Source organism: Zingiber officinale, chromosome 2A (assembly GCF_018446385.1).
Source record: "Zingiber officinale cultivar Zhangliang chromosome 2A, Zo_v1.1, whole genome shotgun sequence".
Lineage (NCBI taxonomy): Eukaryota > Viridiplantae > Streptophyta > Magnoliopsida > Zingiberales > Zingiberaceae > Zingiber > Zingiber officinale.
The window spans coordinates 118,658,845-118,683,066 of record NC_055988.1 but is presented as its reverse complement, the minus strand read 5'-3'; the positions used below and the strand labels follow the sequence as shown (position 1 = coordinate 118,683,066).

The window sequence follows — 24,222 nt, the reverse complement described above, 5'->3', positions numbered from 1 at the left end:
GCGCGTGCGACCGGAATGACGTTGATCGGTCGGATAAATGCCGGGCGGACGATACCGCGCGTGCTACCGGAATGACGTCGATCGGAAGAATAGATACCTGGCCGCGACGACTGCTCGACCCCGAACGGGGGAGATAGATGATCATGAATCTGGTCCGTGACCAGTGAAGGCCGCTCAACCCCGAACGGGGGATATAGACATATGATGTGCTGGTCCGCTGAACTGGTCCGAAACCGGTGATGATCGCTTGAATATAATCCTCCCGGCTGATCGGCTCAGGGGTCTTCGCCATCAAGCCCCTGGCTCGTATATAATCCTCCCGGCCGAACGGCTCGGGGGCCTTCGTCTTCGAGCTTGTGGCTCGGATATAAACCTCCCGGCCGAACGGCTCGGGGGCCTTCGTCTTCAAGCCTGTGGCTCGGATATAAATCTCCCGGTCGAACGGCTCGGGGCCGCCTCTTGAGCACGTGGCTCGGATATAAACCTCGGCGAGCGGCTCGGGGCTCGCCTTCGAGCCCGTGGCTCGGATATAAACCTCCGGCCGAGCGGCTCGGGGTTCGCCGTCTGAGCACGTGGCTCGGATATAATCTCCCGAGCGGCTCGGGGCGCCGTCTTCGAGCACGTGGCTCGAGATATAAACCTCCGGCGAACGGCTCGGGGCCTTTCTTCAAGCACGTGGCTCGGATATAAATCTCCCGGTCAAACGGCCCTCCCGGCCGACGCACGTGGCTCGGATATAAACCTCCGGCCGAGCGGCTCGGGGCCTTCGAGCCTGTGGCTCGGATATAAACCTCCGGCCGAACGGCTCGGGCCTTCGCCTGAGCTTGTGGCTCGGATATAAATCTCCCGGCCGAACGGCTCGGGGCCTTCGAGCACGTGGCTCGGATATAAACCTCCTCCGGCCGGCTCGGGGTTTCGCCTCTTGAGCGTGGCTCGATATAAACCTCCGCGAGCGGCTCGGGCGTTATCTTGAGCACGTGGCTCGGATATAATCCTCGCTCGGCTCGGGGTCTTCGCCATTGAGCCTGTGGCTCGGATATAAACCTCCCGTCCGAACGGCTCGGGGCCTTGATGATAACTCGACCCGAGGGAGAGAATATATGATATCTGGTCCGTGCGAGGTCTTCACCGGGAGGTTTATAGTCGCTGCCCTGCGTCCCGACTCTTGGTGATCGCGGAGGTTTATAGTCGCCGCCCGGCTGCGTCCGACTCTTGGCTCTGATCGCGGGAGGTTTATAGTCGCCGGCCCGACCCTCGACTTTTGGTCAGGCCGAGAGGTTTATAGTCGTCGGCCATTGCGTCCGACTCTTGGTGGATCGCCGGAGGTTTATAGTCGCCGGCCCGACTCTCAATTTTTAACGACGGTGCTCGTCGGTCTCCTAGTGAGACTACACACCCGGCCGAACGGCTCGGGCCTTCGTCGTCGAGCGCTTGGCTCGGAAAACCATATACCCGGCCGACCGGCTCGGGCCTTCACATCGAGCGCTTGGCTCGTATATAATCCTCCCCGAGGTAGTCTCGGCTAAAATGTACCTGGTCGAGCGGCTCAGGCCTTCGCTCCCTGAGGTAGTACTCAACTATAATGTACCTGGCCGAGCGGCTCAGGCCTTCGCTCCCTGAGGAAGTACTCAGCTAAAATGTACCTGGCCGAGCGGCTCAGGCCTTCGGGTTCGAGCCCCTGGCTCGGATATAAACCTCCCGGCCGATCGGCTCGGGGGCCTTCGGCTTCGAGCCCCTGGCTCGGATATAAACCTCCCGGCCGATCGGCTCGGGGGCCTTCGGCTTCGAGCCTGTAGCTTGGATATAAACCTCCCGGCCGAACGGCTCGGGGGCCTTCGTTTTCGAGCCCGTGGCTCGGATATAAACCTCCCGGCCGAACGGCTCGGGGGCCTTCGTCTTCGAGCCTGTGGCTCGGATATAAACCTCCCGGCCGAACGGCTCGGGGGCCTACGTCTTCGAGCCCATGGCTCGGATATAAACCTCCCGGCCGAACGGCTTGGGGGACTTCGGCTTCGAGCCCCTGGCTCGGATATAAACCTCCCGGCCGATCGGTTCGGGGGCCTTGGCTCGAAGAACTAGGTTATGAGGATAGCAGAACTCTCCGGCGTCGTCCATCTTCACGTTCCAGATCAGGCGCGTTCCCACAGACGGCGCCAATTTGATCCTGTCTGGAAGCTGAGAAGACGAACCTGCCGGTGAGACGTGTCTGGAAGGTTGACCGCATCCCCATGACCCGGTTGATGATATGTCCGCTGCGTTGACCAAGTCGTCTGAAGTCCTCCTCCGGTCAACTGTACCTGTATCCAGCGACCGGGTTCCCCCGGTCTCTGGTACCTCGGTGCTCGAGGCGAATCCCACAGATGCATAAATATCCGGATAATAATAGAATATTGAAATAAATGCAAAGAAGGTACGAGAACGTACCCTGGCCCAGGGGGGCGCCCTCGGATAAATAGATAAGCTGATCGAGATACTGACCTGGTCGTCGCGACCCTAAATAGTAGACGAACGTCCGCCTGGTGAGTAGCTAGCTCCAGTGGCTCGGAGCCGAACATGATATGGACCCGTAGGATGATGCACTATCCGACTACAACCTCGGCTCACAGGCCGAAATACAACAACGGCACGAAGGCAGGGCACTCTCTCGGCTCGCAGGCCGGAATATAAGCATAATATGATACCTGAACCCTCGGACGGCGGCTGCTCGGAGGGTGACGGTGGCGGTCGCCGGGGGGCGGCGCCCGCCGGGGGCAGTGCTGTCGCTGGGGACAGCGGGGATGGCTGCCGGAGGCGGCGCTAGCTGCCAACGGCGGCTGCTGCAATGGTCGCCCCAGGGCGGCTGCGCTGGTCGCCGGATACGGCTGCTACAGGAAGCGGCGGTGGCGGCGGGAGACGCCGTCAACCGCTAGAGGGAGGCGGCGCTAGCTGGAAGAGGCGATATCAGCCACTGTAGGTAGAGATGATCTCCCTCGATGGCGTTCGCGTCGGTGCGAGGAGGAAATGGCAGCTATCCCGTGCCACCGAGGGTGGCCAACGCCGGAGACAAAGAAGGAGGGCTGTGTAAAGGATGAGGTCGGCGAAAAGAAGGGGAAGATGCCCGCCGACTTGCGCGTTCCCTGGTGACGGCGCCCGAAAGCAAGAAAAGCCACCTCAGCCCTTTCCCGGAGGTGCGGCGGTAGCTATTGCTAAGGGGCGGAGGAAGTAGCAACCGGCGTAAGGGGAAGACGAGGCGGTGATCACCACGAGGGAGAGAGGAGAGGTGGAATAGCTGCAGGCCTTGGCTATTGATCTCCGGCGGAGGCTGCGGCAACGGTCGGCGGGGAGAAGCTCGTGTGCGAGCCTGGTGGTGGAGGAAGAAACCGCGCCCCTTTGCGGCGGCGGAGCCCAAAAACGCGAGCCCCTTTCTCTTTTCACGAACCGGCTCCCAAAAGCCCCCCTAACCCTCCACCTCCTAAATGACGCATATGCCCCCTCTCTTCTCCCTAATCCCCTCTATGCCCTCTCCTGTGATCCGGATCATCGATTATACCTATGTTGATATATGCACACGGGTTCGATAGGTATTGTTGGAGGTATCACACTGATTTATACCTATGCTATGAGTGTGTTTGGTGAGTACAAATTGGAGGATTATGTCGATCATACATATGTTGTGTGAGCAAGTGTGCCAGGTGTATTGTTGGTAGCAGCATGATGATTCTAGTTATGTTGAATGCAGGATGTGGAGTGTCTGCATTATTTCATTTGTTGGATTACCCTGTCAACCCATATTCTTATCAGTGAGTGACTCACTACGATGTTGATAGATTTGAGGATGAGTTTGATTTGATTGCTGGATTGTTATATTTTTGGCTGCCACAGTGATATGTGGTTGAGTGATCTCGTGCAGCCTCTAGTTGGATAGTCAGGTGTCTTGGTCACCTGTGGGATGTTTGTGGTGGAGCATTGCCCCCACTTATTGTGGATTGCTTGTAGCGGAGTATTGCCCTATGTATATATTGTAGATACATATTACGGATTTGGTTGTGGTGGAGCGTTGCTCCCACATATTGAGGATTTCTTGTGGTAGAGCGTTGCTCCCACATATGTGGTATTTTTCACACTAGTGGATCTATTCTTTGGTGATTTATATTATTAGTGATTGGATTTCAGACTGATTGTCAGGGATCTTATGGTTAGAAATGTCTATGATACGGACATTATGTGTATTGATTTTACCATTAGGGCTTGCGGAGCCTTAGATGTTTTCATGGACTAGATGATTTGGGTATCCCTAGGATATTGGATCAGAATTCGTTATCGTTATTGTCGACGTGGTGTTTTATTCCTGATCTGAGGTGTATCACGCACATCATCTTTGCATAGTTCTAGAGATGTTTCGATGGAAACGTCTAGATGTAAAGATCAGTAGTGCGTATTTTGGTTGTCTTTTTGTGAGATGTTTGAGACACACGGTCACCAGTAGGAGTATGTCGTGGTTCCACAGGAGATAGAGGTTGTTACCGTTGGGAGTAGACGAAGTCTATTGAGAAGGCTCGCAACTTCCTTTGTTTGGCTCGATATTTCCGGAGATACGTTGAAGGTTTCTCTCGGTTTGCTATGTCACTTACACGCTTGACCAGGAAAGGCGTGAGGTTCACTTGGACTGAGGATTTTGAGATCAGCTTTCAGGAGCTGAAGCGGAGACTAGTGTCGGCTCTGATTTTGGTTTTAGCCTTTTGAAGAGGACGGATTCGTGCTCTATACCGACGCATCTCTACAGGGTTTGTGCGCTGTTTTGATGCAGCACGGCAGGGTAGTCTCCTACTTCTCGGCAGTTGAAGGAGCATGAGGAGAACTACCCAGTATATGACTTGTGGCTGGCTGCCATTATTTTGCCTTGAAGATTTGGCAGCAGCATCTGTTCGGTATTACATTTGAGATTCTCACTGATCATAAGAGTCTCAAATATATATTTTACCCAGAAGGAATTTAATCTCCGACAGAGGAGATGGATGGAGTTCCTGAATGATTGTGACTGTACGATTGACTATCACCGGGGAAAACTAATATGTTGTCGATACGCTTAGCAGGAAGTCCGGAGGGACTTTAGCTTGCCACCGAGATGTGGTCACAGACTTGATTTTATGTTTTTCCGATTTGGGCCTTGAGGGGTAAGGACAGACAATGTAGGGTACTCTCGTTACCATGGTTGCTCAGTCGTTGATCAGGACAAGGATACGAGAGTCATAGGCTGTTGATCAGTATTTGCAGTTTATTTACAGCCAGATAGCTTCCGGGCAGCAGACCGAGTTCACACGAGACGAGGAGGGTGTTATACACTACCGAGGCAGATTTTGCGTGCTTCAGTCTCATCCGGTCTTATAGGAGTTACTTCCGGAGGCTCATCGCTCATGATTTGCTGTCCACCCAGGCGGTACCCGTATGTACCAAGATTTGAGATGTTTCTGTTGGTGGAACGACATGAAAGAAGACATCGCGGATTTTGTAGCTAGATGTCTTGTTTGTCAGCAAATAAAGGCCGAGCACCAGAGACCTGCCGGCTTACTTCAGCAGATTCCTAATCCTGAGTGGAAATGAGAACACGTTACTATGGGTTTTGTGGTAGGTTTGCCGAGGACACGACGAGACCATGACGCGATTTGGGTAATCGTTGATCGATTAACCAAATCCGCGTACTCGTTAGCGATCCGGGAGACTGATTTCCTGGATCGATTGGTAGATCTGTTTTGCCGGGAGATTATCAGATCACATGGTATTCCATTGACTATTATTTCGGATAGACCCCCGGTTCACGTCTCGTTTTTGACAGAGACTGCAGCAGACCTTGGGCACGCAGCTCTGTTTCAGTACAACTTTCCATCCGCAGACAGATGGACCGTTAGAGCGGACCTTTCCGACTCTAGAGGACTTGCTGAGGTCTTGTGTATTGGATTTTCGGAGGCAGTTGGGAGGACCATTTGTCATTGGTAGAGTTCGCCTACAACAACGGTTTGCATTCGACTATCCAAATGCCACCGTTGAAGTGTTGTATGGTAGGCCTTGTCGGACACCCACCCTCTGGATGAGGTTGGGAAGGCCCAGTTGTTGGGACCTCATAGAGCCTAGCATGAGGCAGAGTTGGTCCGTATTATCAGACGGATGATGTTAGAGGCGGAGGATCGCCAGAAGAGTTATGCTGATCGGAGACGCAGACCACTAGAGTTCTCTGTTGACGACCATATATTTCTGCGAGTTTCACCTACGAAAGGGGTGAAGATATTTGACCTCAGAGGTAGGCTGGCTCCGCGGTATATTGGCCCTTTCGAGATCTTGGAGAGGATTGGAGCGGTAGCATACTGGCTAGCACTACCACCGTCCTTGGTAAGCGTGCACGATGTATTCCACGTATCGATGCTGAGGAGATACGTACATGACCCGACACATGTGCTGGCAGATATCCCAGTTCCAGTTCAGCCTGACATTACTTATGAGGAGATTCCGGTACGGATTCTCGACCGGAAAGAGCGTCAGTTGCGGAACAAGACTATCCGGCTGGTTAAAGTCGGATGGCAGCATCATTCAGACGACGAGGCTACTTGGGAGCTCGAGGACACTATCCGAGCTCGATACCCCCATCTTTTAACTTGAGGTATGTGATTTATTTACCGTTCAGCATTTATACTCTATATCTGTTGTTAGTACTTGCTGATGGTAGATAACGAAATTTGGGGACCAAATTTTTATTAGTGGGGGAGAATGTAAAATACCGAAAATAGGCGAATATTAATAAGGGAATTTTCCAGAATTTTTGGATATTTTTCGGGAATTTTTCGGAGTTCGTACGGACGAGTTAACGGGGATAAAAATGGGGCCCGGAAAAGCCTGTTTAGGTTACCCCATTTAAGTGAGGAAATGTTTATATTTACATTTCCTTTTTATTTTATTTTCCTTATTTCTTTATTTTATTTTCCTCGCCGTTTTACCTCTTCCCCGAGACCTTCTTCCCCCTCGCGCCCGCAAGCCTTCTGCCCTAACCGCCCACGGCGATTTTCCTCCTCTCCCTCGCGTGCATAAGGCCGGGATCAAGAGAAGTCGGTGTTCTCTTCTCCCTCTCCGCAGCCGACGCCTTCTTCTTACTATTTCTCCAAGCGCCGGCGACGCGCGAGCACAGCCAGATCCTTTCTTCTTCTTTCCCTTCTGACGTTGATTCTTGGCCAAAGGAGTTTCAGCGCCAGCAGCCGAGCCCTAGCCGCCGTCGTCGCTCGGAGCAGAGCCTCTCCTTCTCTGCGTTAGAGCCGATGCCACCGCCGGCCACCCTGTGCCCTAGCCGAGCCCTTGCCGTGGAGTTCCCAGCGCCGCCGCCGCCTCACGGGACATCGCCGAACCCGATTTCCCTCGTCTCTCCTCCTTCCCGAGCCGCACCAGGCACTGCTATCACTTGAGGTTGGACGGAGCAGTGCAGACCACTACCTACTCAGTTGCCCTAGCCTTCGTCCACTGCAGATTTCCTCACAGTTGTCCTCGACAGATCGCTGCCCACTTTCGTGCATTAGTTCTTTACTGCCGATCAACTCACTTGTTGTTGTGCCATCGACGGTGTTGATTTGGGCTCAAATCATAGAGGTTAGGGTACTGCCCTAATTGCTTGTATAGGGTATTTAATTGTTGCTGTGGGTTTTATTGTGATTCTGGCAGTGTGGAGGATTTCCAGCAGCAATTACTTCGTTGGCAGCAAGTTGTCCTACAGAGCAACACTTGTGGAGGTTTCGGATTAAGGTAAGGGTTTAGTGTGGATTGATTATGTTTATGTTGGGAATAGGTAGATTGGATTAGCTTTAGACTTTTAATCTAATATTATGGTTAGGGTTAAAGGAAATTTACCCTAGTTAATTGTTGGATTTAATTTAGGAAGGTCGAGATTATGGTTTAGGGTTTTTCCCTAAATTGTTCTTAAGGATTTTTATTTAGCCATTCTTTTCATTTGTAGCTAAATAAAATGTATGTTTGATAATACAGGACTCTGATTCGAGACGGTATCTTGACGAGTATCTTGATTACCGGATTTGGACCTTTTCCTTTTCGATTGGAGGCGGGTACTTTTGACTTATGTCATTTGATATACATAGTAGTAAATTTAACAAGTTGCATTAATTATGTTCCTTATTTGTTTCGGTTAGTCACTACCTAATACCTGTTTGGATTGATTGCTTGCTTTGCATCTCATGTATATTTTACTTGCTTATACATGTTTATAGGGGTAGTGATATACCATACTTTGCCATGTTCAGGACCTAGGTTTTATACCTTCTGTGTACCCTTGGATTGATTTGATTCGTTGACCTATGATGCACTCTTATATATATGTAGATTAGGTCAGGATATTTTGTGGTTAGTGCCATGCACCATTTGCATGATTGCATGTTGTGCGATAGTCCGCTCCATTATTGTTGAGCACATCGCCAGTTACATGGATCTGCACACACCACCACTCATGGGTTAGTGGTCGATTCAGGCTGAGTGTGTTGCAGCAGGGACTCTGTTAGGCACCGTTAGTCCGCTCAGGGGTAGTGTGACACAACGTGTTATCCGGCAGGGATTCCTACCCGTCATTGTGTACCGGGAGATGAGAGCATTGCGCTCCCCCATTTATGATTTGGGGTAGGAGGATAGGTGTACTCCGACAGCACCCCGTCCACTCGGTCACTCATCAGGAGTAGTGACGTCAGCACAGCCCTACCCACTCGGCCTCTCTATTGTGTGAGATAATCGACTGGCGTCAGGGGTGACCAGGACGCATCATTGGCATCATATGCATGATGCATTTATTGTTTGTGTTTGCTGCATTTCTATGCTGCATTTTGTTTGGATACCTATGTTTGACATGCATACAGGATTCTTATACCACTCGGACTGTTTGACCTTATACTCAGGTCTGGTTAAGTCTGTTCTCTCTGTTTACTTGGATGCATATTTTATCTTTCTTATATCGAGATGCATGATTAGTGCTAGGTGTTATTTCCTACTTTGTATATCAATTGTACTGCTGAGTGTTGGACTCACCCGCCTCCGTTGTTGATATTTTCGGTTGATGTCCTCAGAGGACGAGTTCTGGTCCCTGCAGACCTCGAGGATATGATTGGTTTTCTTTCGGTTTCTTTTCTGTTCTAGACTGTTTTGAACTTGATATGTTTTCGATTATTTCACTTATGGACTTTGTATGGATTTTATTATATCGATGGATTTGGATTTGGATTTATTCTACTACATGCCTGCCTGGATGACAGAAGAGGTGAGTTCATCGGATTTGAGCTTTACGAGTGTAGTGGAGTAGGGTTGATTTCGAGTCAGAGTATTATTCTTCTGTTACTTGTTATATAAACTGCGTGGAATGTCTGTGGTTGTAGTTTATTGTTTTTATTATTCCAGCCGTCTGTGGCTGAGGTATGTGAGGATGTAGAAAAGTTTTAGATTGTCCACCGTACAGGGGAGATGCTGCCGAAATTTTCTCGGACAGGGAATCCTCTAGGGTGTGACTATTTAGTACATTTCTATGCTGCATTGTGTGAGATAATCATGTTGAACAACTATTTCAACAATTTAATTAATTTTAAACTCCGTTTATCAAATAAATTTAAATATTATAAAATTTGACTTAATTTAGCTCTTACCGCCTTAGTTGTTTATTCCGTAACATATTCTAACTTATGCTCCTCATTCCACTGTAGGTCAGGGACACCTCACGTGGTCATCTGCTGGAATCAACTCGGAGACACACAAGGTGGTTTGTTTCGGCGAAGCAAATACGCCATCAAATGCTGGAGAGCTGCCATGCAATCACCATAGTCTTTCATGCCTGCATGCTCCCATGGCGCAGGCAACTTTAATTTACCACCTGCTAGATTACGGTGTATTAATCTATTGGATTCTCTGATCTCATCGTCTTCACTCTATAGATTTGCTTTACAAATTACAGTATCCCCGATCGTAATCACAACCATTGTTTACTATATCCTTCCTCAAGCTGTTATTATAAAATCCATCCAATGGCGGCAACGCTGTTCAGGCAGGGACGAGCATGCACACGTCAGGAACAGTGAAAGACTCAGCCGCCGACGCGTGTTCAGGTGTCCGATACGATACGATACGATCCGTATATAGATTTTTGTCAAACGGTTGTTTACAACGTTTGGCGTGCAGCTCCAATCATGGAGCAGGATACGTGGGTTTGACTCTGAGGTTATGTCTCGGCAGCAGGTGATTGGCCCAAACATGGCCAAGGTCTTTCCTTTGACCGTTGGCTTAATGATCCCTGCTGGTGCAATTCTAAGGGAAGAGGAAACAGAGCCAGAGATCGGCTTTCCAAGTGGCATTGAATTAAGGCACGAATCACCGTCCATGGTTCAATGACCTGCTGTGCACTTTAACAGAGGTATGGTGACAAAATACCAGTCAATGGATGAATACAAATGTGATGAAAGAGCTGCCAGTGTGTTTGCCCCTCGTGCCTAAATAGCAATCCCCTGCTGTTTCAGATGCGAATTAGTAATTGTGGATGTCTGCCTCATCAACTTTCCATGAAGTAAAAGCGACACGATCACATTCGCGATGGAGGGAGAAGTCCTACGGCAGCAGCGAGAACACCGTGAAGGTGAAAAGAGATGGCCTCAACTCTCACGCTATATACATACATATAACGTGTCACCAGTTGCTATGAGACACAGCAACACGGGGAAAAGAGATGAGGATTTACTCTTCCCCTGCTTTACGGTGGTTCCTCCTTCCAACTCAAGTTATTAACCAGCCCGATGCCGAGGAGAGAAACGAAGAGAAAGAGAGACACGTCGCCAGTGCGATAAGCAAAGGACGGTACCGAATCCGTTTGACCTTTTCCCTCTGCTTTCACTCTATATAAACCACACGTACAGATCATCATCCTCTGTCCTCCCTCTTCTGCTTCTGATCATCTCCATAGCTACAGAGTTGAGTTGTTTGTGATGGGGAGACAGGCTTGTTGTGACAAAGAAGGTCTCAAGAGGGGTCCATGGACAACTGAAGAGGACGAAAAGTTAATCGATTACATACAGAAGCACGGGCAAGGAAACTGGAGAACTCTTCCTAAAAAAGCTGGTTTGCAATCGTACTTAAAACTATAAGCTTTGTATAGTTTAATTGTTCATGGATGCTTGTTCTATGGCTTGTGCGATGATGATAGGTCTCGCGAGGTGTGGAAAGAGTTGCAGGCTCCGGTGGACAAACTACCTGCGGCCGGACATTAAGAGAGGGAGGTTCTCCTTTGAAGAGGAAGAAACGATTATCCATCTCCACAGCATGCTGGGTAACAAGTTGAGTGGAAGCTCTCAATTCTCACTTTTTATTTTCTCTCAAATTTGCTTGAGTTGATTAGTTCCATAACAATTTTGTACGTCAATTCAGATGGTCGGCGATCGCTGCCCGTTTACCGGGAAGGACCGACAATGAGATCAAGAACTACTGGAACACACACATTCGGAAGAGACTATTGAAGATGGGGATCGACCCAGTGACTCATGCACCGCGACTCGATCTCCTCTTTGCAGCTCCCCCTTTCTGCAATTCGTTGCAGTCGAACAGCCTGTTGGGCCTCGACCATGACCTCCTCTTGATGGCCACCAACCTCCTCTCCTCTCAGTCCCAAAACTCCAACACCGTTATCCTTGATCAGACACCACTCCAGGAGCAACAACTCCAGTACCAATCTCATGATCAGCTCCTCGATGCGGCACAGATCATGCAAGCCAATATGAGCCAGAATCCATGGCAAGAAATCATCACGCAGGATAACTATTTGCACGAGTGCAGTAGCTGGATGCCTACTGCGGCAATGGGAGTCAACTATGAAAGCTTAGGTCCTTCTCCATGGCCGCAATTGGGGAACTAAGACTCCTACAGCAGTATCTGTTCAAGCATGAAATCCCTGACCTCTTGGATGTAAGCAATTGCATGTGAACAAGAACAAGAGAAATTAATGGGACGATCTAGAGAAGCTGTCAGTCATTTTAATTTTATATTCATAAAGCACAAGTCTTTGGCCATCTGTTTTTTCATTGTTTCCGTGGCTCCTCGTGATAAATTTTGCTACAATTTCCCTAATAAAAAAGAGTCAGTGTACCACCAAATTCTAAAATCTCATTAAAACATGAACTTACATTATCATTCTAATTGCTAACAGCACTCTACATATATAATTCACAAAAATTTTATTATGTCCTTATGCCAATGTCTGTGGCATTCTCCACAGATTGTTGAAAACTATCATAGAAAGTCTCACCTATTTGCGATTCTAGCATACTAATACTAAAATGACCCATCTTTTGGTTTTTGAGGAGAGAAGATGCACCATGGGCGGTGTGTGTAGGCTGAGGATGATCGCTGCTAAATGCAACCTCTTCCACAGTACGGATGGGATCATTAGACCAACGCCTCCAGATTCCTTGGGTGGACAAGAAATGCTGCTCCAGTGGCTCTCCTTGTTATCAGATGCAACGGTGGACAATGAGGAGTTATCTGGTTGCTCGCCCATGGAAAGTCTCTTCCTTTTCCCTACTAGTTCGCTGATGACATACTTCTTCGCCCTTTCTCTCTTACCAGCCTTAGAGGAATCGATCGTAGGTGCCTGAGAAGCACTTCCTTCAACTATCTTTCCACAACAACCTAGGCAAAGTTTATAAGAGCACTTTGAGCAGCTTCTGTGAAAATCCACGAAGTCCTGCAGTAATTACTGGTTCGAGAAAGACAAAGTCAAGTACCTTATTAATCAAACTGCAAAGTTATTGAACAAGTTTTGAAGAAATCATCATCCACCAAACTTTTAAGAAACCTAAAAGCAGTGTAAACTGTAAGTACGGTCATGTTCTTGCTAAAGCTAATTGATAAATGGTGGTCAAAGAAACATGGCCAGCACACATTATTTAGTTATATAGTGGATCACTAAATTCTCTGAGGTGTTAAAAGATGTCCAGACATGCCCATTTAAAAAGCTCATTGTGAGGCTCATCAACTCGAAGAAGTACACCAGAAAATTCACCTTCTGGATATGGATAGATAAAGAGGATATCTAACCGAAGGATGAAACTAAGACATTATTTCTAAGCTTACCTTCGTCTCTTTTCTTTTTTCCAGCCCATTTAATTGGTCAGTGATACAGGATCAACTCAAATTTCAAAGGGACATAACTTTTGATTCGAGATTCAGAATTAGACTTTGTTGAATCTCACACAGGGTACCCATAACCGCCAACTTTCAGACCCAAATTCGGCCGTTTAGGCTTTCAACCGAGCCTTTGAAGATTTTATTATTATTTTTAGCAATTTTCGTTTTTATGGAATTTAGTGTAATTTTGGTATTTTTGATATTTATTGGTCCTAGTTTGTTTATATCGACGTCTTATTTTGTTAATTTCGATTTCTTCTAAAAGAATTCCTTTTTTAAAAAAATCTCTTTTCTTTTTCTACATGATTGGATTTGAAGTCCATATATTAGGATTTTTTTCCTTTCTTGGTTATAAGGTCTAGAGTCTATATAAACATATGTATAGCTGCATGAGAATTAATCTCTCTTTTATTAACAAAGTTTCTTTTCTGGTAAATCCGACGAATTTCCCTTGTTTTTTTTTTCGTCCTCTCTACTTGAATTTTCCACCAATCTCCCCTCTCGTTAAGATAATCCTGTCTGGCATCAATTGGTATCAGAGTCGACAGTGTTCGATTGAGGAAGTCGAGCATTAGATCTAATGGAAGGTCGTTGTCGTCGTGGTCGCAACAACGATTCTGATTGAGGAAACCGAGCACTGTGGACATAGCATTTAGGACGTGATGACGACTGATAATTTACGGAGGCAAGTTGCGGAGATGGTAGCAAGGGCACAAAATCTTGAAGGTTAGAAGATTTCAGATAGAGGATCTGAGTCTACCTTCGAGAAACCTTACTATTAACAGACTGCAAGCCAGGAACGTCATGTTCAGGAGGAGCCTTATGAAGACCTTGGGTTTCAAGTTGAATTGTCCGAATTTTCTAGTACGTTACAAGGAGAAAGTTTCATTGATTCGTTGAACGAAGTGGAGTGAATCTTTGAGAATAAATTGATTCTGGATCAGATAAAGGTAAAGCTAATTGCCGTCAGATTCAAGGGGAGCATCGGCTTGGTGGGACCAGATGTGGCATTCACAGACAGGGCAAGTCCAAAATAGATGATAGGGAGAAGATGAAGAAGAAGTTAAGGGGTCACTTTCTGCCTTTCAGCTACACCCAAACTTTGTTTCAACGACTTTCCTCGTTGAGACAGGGCGCGAGATTGGTCGACAAATATATCGATGAGTTCCACTAGCTGACCGCTCGAAACGACCTATCCAAGACGGAGGAGCAGACGGTCGCACGATGCTTAGGAGGTTGCATCAGCCCTTATAAGATGTCTTTAGTCTTCATTCGTTTTTTACGTTGTCAAAATCCTACCAATGCACACTAATTGTTGAAAAACAATAGAATTGGAAGCCAATGGTGAGAGGCGACCAAAAAAATAGATTAGTTTGTGTAGGAATCTTATGCATAAAACAAGACGTAATGCAGCGAAAAAATGATCCCTCCAGAGATCCTTACGAATACTGTATACTACGTTTTTCTATTCTATCAGATATAATAGTTACCTTTGTTGCATAAATCGATACTCCCGAAGTAACTTTGATTCGGATGCAAATCTTAGCGCGATCAGCATGTCCGCGCCTCTACAGTATCCACACGAACACGTTCTCCATCCGTCTCACGAACACATGACTAGGAGAAGAAACAACCTTTGTTGTGCTAGCAACTACACAAGGTTGTTTTTGGTCAAGAGAAGAAGAGGAAGAAGAGCAAAAACCAAGAATATCACCATCACCCAAAAGGTTATTTCACCTATGTAAGGTTAGTTCACAAAAGAGTTACTTTACCAAAAGGATTACTTCACCAAAAGGTTACTTTACCAAAAGGGTTACTTCACCAAAATGTTACTTTACTAAAAAGGTTACTTCACCTAAAGGTTACTTTTACAAATGACTTTTGTACTAATCCAATGAATACAAAAAAATTGTCTCTTGATCTTCCTCTTGATTAATGATGTATTAATCTCTATTAATATTCATTAATCTTAATGGGTTGGATTTAGTATATTGGATTAACCATTAATCCAATAAGCCATTAACCTAATAAACCAATGAGTCTAATCCGAATTCATTCGAATCTAACTCAATGTGTATAATTCGGATTAGACTTAACCCTATAATCCATCTCCAAATCTACATAGTCTTTGTGTATGACCCAATAGGTTCTCATAATGTTGGCAATGTATCTAAAATCATTTTAGATACATAAGCAATAAGTGACATCTAGCAATGCATCATTGCTACCTAAGTGATGAGAATGTCAAGATCCGATCTAACCTTTCCATGTCTATCATCTTATATGACCCAAGCCTTTTATCCTTGATATCTAGATTGATCAATGAGGCATAGATCGAGTCATCCTTTTATCAATCTTTGTGTTTCTTGATTTCTACGTAGACACACTCAATTAAATAAACTCAATATCACATATTGACACATTTGAGCATGACGACGCAGTCTTGTGTCCTACTAATCGGGGCTCACATATATCACTTCTATCATATGAAAGGGATAGATCTCATCTACATCACTCACATCCCTCCGCATAACTTATTGCATACCCAGTGATCGACTTTATAGTCCACCTAGTTACAAGTGACGTTTGCCGATGTTAAAGTACACAACTCCTTATGTAGAGAACCGTAGTGATTTCAAGTCTAAGGAGTATTCATACTAATAGTCACTATAAGAATGTTAATGACACTCATATAACGATCCATAAAGCATTCTCATAGTGGGTCATTCAATACATATTCTCTAATATATACTCATGTGTCAACCTGATATTTAATATCCATGACTTGTGAGATTAAGTCATCTGTTGATCTACATGCTAATCTCAACGTATTAATATTGTCCTCGTATAATAATGCTTGACTAGGAATAGTTTAGAGTAGTGTTCTATATATATCTACAATATCCTACAATCAATTCAGCCAATTGATATGTTGTAGACTAGAACCTATTACCCTAGGGCATTATTATACTTATTCATTCGGCACTGAACTAAAATAAATATAATAACTAACTTTGCCTTTTATTAATTAATGAAATATGATACAAAAATGCCCTTGTTAATCATCTATTAATTGATACTAGAGCCAATACTAACAGTTTGCTCTCAAGGTTCATGATCCATACTGCAGCAGCCTTAACAGGTTAATCCTAATGCTCCTGTCACGTGTTATTATTGTGGTGAACAGAGACACAAAGCTAACCGATGCAGGAAACCTGCTCCTGCTAATCAGAAAGGCAAAAATCTATAGATCGAGGAAGACATAGAAAAAGAAACTGAAACAATTGGTGACCCGGTCTAATGAGATGATTTATGGTGACAACCAAGAGACATTGGTCGTTCGTAAGTCTGTTGACTCCCAAAGGCCATCGTAGACAAAGTCTCCAAGATGATTATCGATAGCGGCAATTGTGAGAATGTAGTATTCGCTGAGGTTGTCCAGAAATTATAGTTGAAAACGGACCATCATCCTAGACTATACAAGTTATCTTGGTTGAATAAAGATAGTGAAGAAACATAGACCGACGATGCTTCGTGTCTTTTTCAATTAACAAATGTTTTGATAGTGCTTAATGTGATGTGGTGGTCATGGATGCATGTCATGTATTATTAGGGTGGTCTTGGCAGTATGATCGCAGTACTGTTCATGATAGGCAGAAGAATACATATACCTTTCTGGTCAAAGGAAAGAAGATTGTGTTTGCGCAACTGCGGGAAGGAACCACTTCAATTTCGGTAGCCAAGAATACTAATATACTTTCTATATTCTGGTTTTTAGATGAGATGGAGCATGGAGGCGTTGTCTATTCTTTGTTACTGCACCAGAGCGAAGCCCTAGCCACGAATGCTGAGTTACTAGCCAAAGTACAGCAGTTGCTAGCAGATTATGATGAGCTGATGCCAGAGGATCTTCCTTTTGGCTACTACCCAAGCGAGATATCCAACATAAAATTGACCTTGTTCCGAGGTCGAGCTTGCCTAACCAACCAAAATATCGCCTCAATCCAAGGAGACTAAAGAATTACAGTGGCAGGTAGTGAAATTACTAAATAAGGGCTATAACTGCAAGAGTATGAGCCCATGTGCAATTCCAGCCCTACTAGTGTCGAAGAAAGATGGTTCATGGCGTTTGTGCGTTGACAGTCGAGCCATCAATAAGATCACAGTGAAGTACATATTCTCAATTCCTCGCTTGGATGTATGTTGTATCAGCTATTCGGTTCTAAGGTCTTCTAAAAACCTTAAAAGCGGATACCACCATATCATAATAAGGTCCGGAGATAAATGAAAACCCGTATTCAAGACGCAAGAGGATGGTCAGGCCTTTTAAATTGTCCAATGCGCCCAACACCTTCATTAGGTTTATGCGTCAGATTTTGCGGTCTTTCATGGGAAAGTTTGTGGTGGTCTACTTTGATGACATTCTCGTCTACAGTTTGACATGGGCATCCCACTTTGATCACCTCCTTGTTTTAGAAAAGTTGAAGATAGTGTTTATTTATAAATATGAAGAAGTGTTCTTTCTACTGATGGTGTGCGCACAGATCAAGCAAAGATTGACGTGGTCTTGCACAATGTCAGAAATTTCCATGACTTGGTTTCTTTCTACCATTGGTTCATCAAAAACTTTAGTACTCTGATTGCCCCTATCACTGAATATCTCAAGGGACGAGATTTCAAGTGGTCTGAAAAAGCAGAGGTTATTTTTCAACTGGTCAAGCAAAAGATAACTAAATCACTAGTTCTAGTACTTCATGATTTTGACTAAGTATTCGAGGTCAATTATGATACATCTAGTATTAGGATAGGAGGTGTTCTGAGCCAATTTTAGCATCTAGTTGTCTACTTCAGTGAGAAGCTATTCAGATTCAAGAAGAATTATTCTACCTATGACTTGGAGTTCATGTCATTCTTAAGTCCTTGAAGCATTGACATCATTACCTAGTACAGAAGGAGTTCATGCTATTTATTGATCACCAAGCATTGAAAAATCAATGGTCAAGACAAGCTAAGCCATGTCATGCTAAGTGGGTGGTTTATTTGCAGGTATTTACCTTTACATTGAGATATCAAGTGGGAAGCCTGAACCGTGTAGTGGATGCCTTGGGCCGTTGCTCTTTATTAGTTACCACCATGAGTATTAAAGTTGCCAATTTTGAGGTTTTTGCATATATGTATGCAACGAACCCTTCATTCCAAAGGATATTCCAAAAGATGCATGATGGTCTTCGCCACGATTTTATTCTGCATAATGATAATCTATTTCGTAGTTTGCAAGTGTGTGTTCCAGATTATTCACTAAGGTGACAGATTATAAGTGAGCTTCAAAATGGACACTTCGGTCATGACAAGACACTAGCTCTTATCTCTGCTGATTTTTATTGGCCCAAGTTGACCAGTGATGTGATCCACTTTGTAGATCGGTGCTTTATAGCCAACGATCTAAGGGAATTCTCACCAATGCAGACTTGTACACGCCCTTACCTATTCCTTAAGCTTCTTGGTTTGATGTCAGCATGGACTTTGTATTGGGACTACCCCGCACCCAACAAACAAAGATTCTATTCTAGTTGCGGTGGACGGATTTTCAAATATGACACATTTTATAACTTGCAGGAAAACTATGGATGTTGTCCAAATTGTCCATCTTTACTTCATGGAGATCATACATTTACATGGCATTCCTTGTTCCATGACTTCGGACCGCGATACCAAATTCATTAGCCATCTCTAGATGAGCTTATTCGGAAAACTAGGAACATAATTGAATTTTAGCAGTGCCTACCACCCCCAGATAGATGGGTAGATTGAGGTGGTGAATCGAAGTTTGGGCAATCTTTTGAGATGTTTGACGGGAACTAAGCCGAAGCAGTGTGACTTAGCATTACCTCAAGCAGAGTTTGCCTACAACAGATCGAAACAGGACCACAGGTTTGAGTCCTTTTGAGATTATTTATGGGCGGAACCCAATTGGAGTTTTGGACTTAGCTCCTGTTCTACGTATGGGACAATTTAGTCCTAAAACATATGAGATTGCAGAGCATCTTCAGGGTATTAATGAGGTGTTAATGAGCAAGTGAATCTGACTATTTAAGAGAATAACACCAAATACAAAACTCAGGTTGATCGTCATTGTCATTAGGTACTATTTGATCTTGGTGACTTTGTTTGGGTTGTATTGACTCGTGATCATTTTCCTGTGGGTGAGTATAACAAGCTCAAAGATCGGAAGATTGGACCGTGTGAGATACGACAAAAGATCAATGACAATTCTTATAGATTGCGTCTTCCTAGTCATTTGAAGACGTCTGATATCTTCAATGTGAAACATTTGACTCATTCGGTGGATGCGGATAAGGCTACTGTGAACTTGAGGATGAGTTCTTTTTAACACGGGGTGACTTATGTAGGATCAACCCAAACTTTAAAGGGACATAATTTTTGACTCGGGACTCGAAATCCATCTTTGTCGAATCTCACGCGTGCAAAACTTGAAAATCTACATTTATTACTGGGTACCCAAAACCACCAACTTTCGGGCCCAAATTTCGCTCTTTAGGCCTTCAATCAAGCCTTTAAAGATTTTATTACTATTTTTAGTAATTTTCATTTTGATGATATTGAGTAATTTTGGTATTTCTAGTATTTATGGGTCCTAGTTTGTTTACATCAGCATCCTATTATGTTAATTTCGATTTATTCCAAGAGATTTCCTTTTCTAGAAAGATCTCCTTTTGTTTTCTCTAAGATTGGAATTGAAGTCCATATATTAGAATTTCTTTCTTTTCTTGGTTATAGGGTCTAGAGTCTATATAAACACATATATAGCTACAAAGGAATTAATCTCTCTTTTATTAATGAAGTTTCTTTTTCTGGTAAATCCAATGAGTTTCCCTTGTTTTTTTGACGTTCTCTCTTTTTGATTTCTCCTCCAATGTCCCCTCTCGTTAGTTCGCAAGATAGTCGTTATCCTACCTAGCATCATTCAGATTGATATGTTTCAGCAATGGAAACAATTTGGATATCCAGTTATATGCATGCTCCTTATTACCATCTGTGAATTTCTAGCAAGCCTACAAATTTCGTATGCCTATAAATTTTACATTGGTTAGAAAGCTAAGTCACACAACATTCTCTAAATATAACAAGAATTGGCAAGGGAGTCGACCTTATATCTGTCTTCTTTAGCTCCAAGTGGAGGACAACTTGTATAATCCAATTGTCCATGACTAATAGAGTAGAAAATCTTCACTTCGACCAGTGAAATCTCATCATTATTGGCATGCTTAGTCTTCTTCTGAACTATTTCGAAATCCTGAAAATCACATAAACTAAAAATTTCATGGAAAACTATGAGAGAGTAAAAAATATTGATGACTTTGCATGTTAAAAATAAGCCAACCTTACAATCATACTTAGCTGGACTAGTAGAACATGCTTTGCAATCACAACACCCACGGCAAACACGGCAGGAAATCTTTACCTCCTATTCAAGCATACCAGAATACCTTGACAAAAACAAACTAAATCAGAGAAACATAAGTAATTGTAATTTTTTCAAACTACAAAGTCCAATATCACTGGATATTTAAAAAGGATATTTAAAAAGGATATGTGACTTGCGTCAGTTGTCCTATTTTCACAATAGCAGGAAAGTCAAAGAAAGTGTGTTGCCAACATAGTCCAATTTTCTTACTGTAGATAATGCAGGACATTTAGAATTTGACAGCTAAAGGGTGGACATAGAAACAAAATTATAGATCAAGCTGTTATATGTGAATATAACAAGAATGGAGAGGTTCAAGAAGCATTTAATGATTTTACAAAAAATTTAACAAGCTAAGCAAACTATACAAAGGATATTACTTGTCACTGTATTTACATTATCAGACATGTTATTTCACTTCTCTCAACCATAGAACTTAGCAAAGAAGCAACTGCATTCTCTTTGCCTGCTTACCGAACTAGGAAGAACAGTAATCTAGCTAAACCACAATGAATTTCTTACTGAAATAACAAAAGGCAATCTTCTCAAACACACAACAAAACTCTTATCTATAAGACAAAAGTAATTCACTAATATCAGACCTAGTCAAGACTAAGTTATAGAAAAAGCCACATTAAAACACAAGATTACTGCAAACCTAACATTCAGTTGGACTCATCCTGCAAGAAAGCCAATTTGATCTAAGAAGTCCTAGAGAAAATATTAAACAAAGTGCGTCTAAGAAAGCCTCCATAGTGATAGCCCATTTGGATTAGAACTTCTCATTCCCACCACTAATGAATATAAAAGAACATGAAAACTTAATCCAACAAAGTATCTTTCAGTGAAAAAACCATTTAGGTTAAGTAAATTAGGTAATAGCATTTAAGACCCACACATTCTGCTATTGGCTGATGTTAGGAAAGAAGCTTTTGCCTAGGAAATTGTGATGAATGGTTATCATTTGAAAATTCACAGTACCTTTCAGTTCCAGCATAACAATTGCAGAAGCTTAGCTTTTGCCAGCATAACTTCAGTATCAAATTATCAATAACATGTCCCACTACCACCTAAGTCTGATTCCAACACAGAATTATAAACCAACAAAAATTATTATGGGTGTAACTATTCACTGATTGCTAAAAGCTCCTTTAAGAAGTAAAGCTTAACAAAATAATAATACAGAAAAATATTAGACAATCCAAGAGTCCAATAAAGATTCTCCAGTCAGCAAGGTGCACTAAGATGTGCCAATTATTTGATAGTCACCACTATCCAGACCAAAACCTCGAGTCTATAACAACACGGATACAAGCTCCTCTAGAAAGTAACAAAGTTAGCTTAACAAAATAATCATACAGAAAAAATATTAGACAATCCAAGAGTCCAATTGAGATTCTCCGGTTGGCAAGGTGCACTAAGATGAGCCAATTATTTGATACTCACTGTTATCCAGACCAAAACCTTGAGTCTATGAGACTATAACAACACAGATTACAAGCCTTTAACACGTTCTACCACGTAAAAGTAAAAGCTCCAGTAAGTACCCAATATAGCAGGGATAGCATGCATTTTGCTTGTAGCTGAAAGAGTGATGTGCCAGGTCATCCTTAACATGAAGTCTTCCATTTTCTTATATTGAATTGGATTAGGGAAAAAAAAAAGGAAAGGGTGTTCCCACCAATATTTCCTCACATTTTAAGCACATTGAACTACTATGCCAATATAGAACTTTGTCAAAGAAGAACCTTTTGATACACAAAGGGAAAAAAAACAACAAAATGGAAAGGCATTGGATGCACATTAGCTAATGTGGGATCCAAGAATACACAGAAGCAAGTGAACGAGGAGAATACCCTTTCTCTATGCAACAAGAGCAAAAGAACCTCTTCCTACAGCTCAAACACCGGACCATGTTCACCACTTTCCTCACCTTACAACTGTGGCAGGCCCTCTTCCTTCCCATAGCCGAACCCCTTCCACAAGGTATTTTCTGAAATCCACATAACCGAAGAAGAAGGGAAGAGCAGAATAATGTGAGAGCCAGACAGGAACACAAGACGCATAGTAGAGAATGGGCCAACAAAATTAGAAGGGAGCTTAACCAAAAAAGCTCAAAACTTTATTGACGCAACGAGAATCGGCTTCGCGTTCTTGGACCGAATATACCGCCTGGTGAGCAAGCAGCCCTCCTCAAACCCTACCCTCCGATCTACGGTGCCGCCCTCGTCGCGACAACCGCCAACGGGAGGCGCTGTCGCGATGGTCATCAATCCATTGGGAAGAGCCCTCGTGGTCCCGGCCTCCCCCTCCCCACTCTCCTCCTCCCGCTTCACCCGCCGCTCGAGGGCGATCGACTCCACGGAGCGTTCCTGCTGCTTAGCGCGCTTCGGTTGGATTTCCGCGCGGAGGCCTTGTGCTTTTCGATGTTGGCCCGGGTCTGGATGTAGTGGCACTCGCAGAAGACGAGGCCGTCCATGGCGCGCTTGTGGAAGCGCCATATGCGGCCGTCGCTGCGGCGGCAGCGGGAGGCGTCTCCGGGGGAGGCGTCTAGGTTGTCATAGAGGCGCTGAAGCCTCGCCATTGGCGGCGGGATTGGAAACCCGTTCGAAAGGGGGATCACGGAGAGAGTATCGAGCGAAGGCGCAGTTAATGGCAGGGAGAGGAGCAGAAGGAAGAAGGCCAGGCTTTCTTCGGAACAGAAGACCATCCACGTCTTTTAGACAAATTTCATCTTGCTCCCAGATTTATCAAATATTCACTACTTCCCAAATGTCGCTGTGAAAATTATCAAAATTATTAATGACCAAATTAAAAATTCCCTTACTCTTAATATTGTGTCTTTTTATTTATTTATTTGCGAAATTAGAAAAATACGAATCTGTCGAATATCGCCCGGATGACCACTGACGTGGCGCGCAGCTCCCGCCAGCCAATCACAATAAAATCCGTGCGTTCAGCATGCATGAGGCGACTTAAATCGTGACCTGCTAGCAATTGATCCAAGAAAGTCACATTTTGAAAAGAATGAAGATTATATTTTGAAAGAAAACAATGTCGAAGAAAATTCACGAAATATCAAGTTTTATTTAGCATATTGAAATGTCGTCAATGAGAAATTATTGTAAATAATTCAAGTAAGTCTAATTTTATAATGTTCAAATGTATTTGATAAAATAATTAAGATAAGTCCAACCGAACTTAAAATGAGTTAAATCATTAAAATAATTATTTAAATTTAATTTAATTTTTTTATGAGTTTAAATTTAATTCAAGATTTAAACGTCATTCATTTAGATATTATCGAATTCTATATTTAAGTTTCTTTGATTATTAAAAATTTTTACATTTTAAATTTATTTGATTAATTATCGAACTTGATAACACAAACTTATTTATTGATTTTTAAATATTCTTTGTTTATTTAATATATTAATAAGAGTTTTATTAATAAATATTATTCACGAATATTAATGAGTTAAATACATGTGTTCAAATTTATTTGTTTAGTTTAACTTGTTATTCAAGCTTGTTCATTTGTTAATCTTGTGTGTATTCAATGAACA

General features: G+C 43.8%; 2 protein-coding genes across 11 annotated transcripts; one reads left to right on the top strand and one right to left on the bottom strand.

Moving 5' to 3' along the window:
- Window positions 1-10,536: 10,536 nt before the first annotated feature.
- On the top strand, window positions 10,537-12,053 carry LOC122042080 (transcription factor MYB102-like). Its single transcript, XM_042602016.1, has 3 exons — window positions 10,537-11,109; window positions 11,195-11,324; window positions 11,416-12,053. The coding sequence occupies exons 1-3, from the start codon at window positions 10,977-10,979 to the stop codon at window positions 11,897-11,899; spliced, it is 747 nt and encodes a 248-aa protein (XP_042457950.1). The 5' UTR covers window positions 10,537-10,976; the 3' UTR covers window positions 11,900-12,053.
- A 94-nt stretch (window positions 12,054-12,147) lies between these two features.
- Window positions 12,148-23,362, bottom strand: LOC122042081. Of its 10 annotated transcripts, none has more exons than XM_042602018.1 (5): window positions 22,762-23,362; window positions 22,513-22,649; window positions 20,578-20,678; window positions 20,339-20,485; window positions 12,148-12,727 (listed from the first exon to the last, which is right to left on the bottom strand). In XM_042602018.1, exons 3-5 carry the CDS (start codon window positions 20,581-20,583, stop codon window positions 12,302-12,304), a joined length of 579 nt encoding a protein of 192 aa, XP_042457952.1. In that variant the 5' UTR covers window positions 20,584-20,678; window positions 22,513-22,649; window positions 22,762-23,362; the 3' UTR covers window positions 12,148-12,301. The 10 variants fall into 10 exon arrangements, 3 of the variants coding, with proteins under 3 accessions (XP_042457952.1, XP_042457953.1, XP_042457951.1); XM_042602019.1 differs by having other exon boundaries at window positions 22,590-22,649; XR_006129150.1 differs by having other exon boundaries at window positions 12,148-12,739; window positions 20,573-20,678; window positions 22,513-23,362.
- Window positions 23,363-24,222: the final 860 nt, after the last annotated feature.

Bases quoted from the DNA above. Each gene is read 5' to 3' on its own strand.
- LOC122042080 (XM_042602016.1), top strand. From the start codon at position 10,977: ATGGGGAGACAGGCTTGTTGTGACAAAGAAGGTCTCAAGAGGGGTCCA. The intron at 11,110-11,194 runs GTTTGCAATCGT...CGATGATGATAG, and splicing joins AACTCTTCCTAAAAAAGCTG to GTCTCGCGAGGTGTGGAAAG. The intron at 11,325-11,415 runs GTTGAGTGGAAG...ACGTCAATTCAG, and splicing joins CACAGCATGCTGGGTAACAA to ATGGTCGGCGATCGCTGCCC.
- LOC122042081 (XM_042602017.1), bottom strand. The intron at 12,728-20,338 runs GTCGACTCCCTT...TAATTACTGCAG, and splicing joins CTAAAGAAGACAGATATAAG to GACTTCGTGGATTTTCACAG.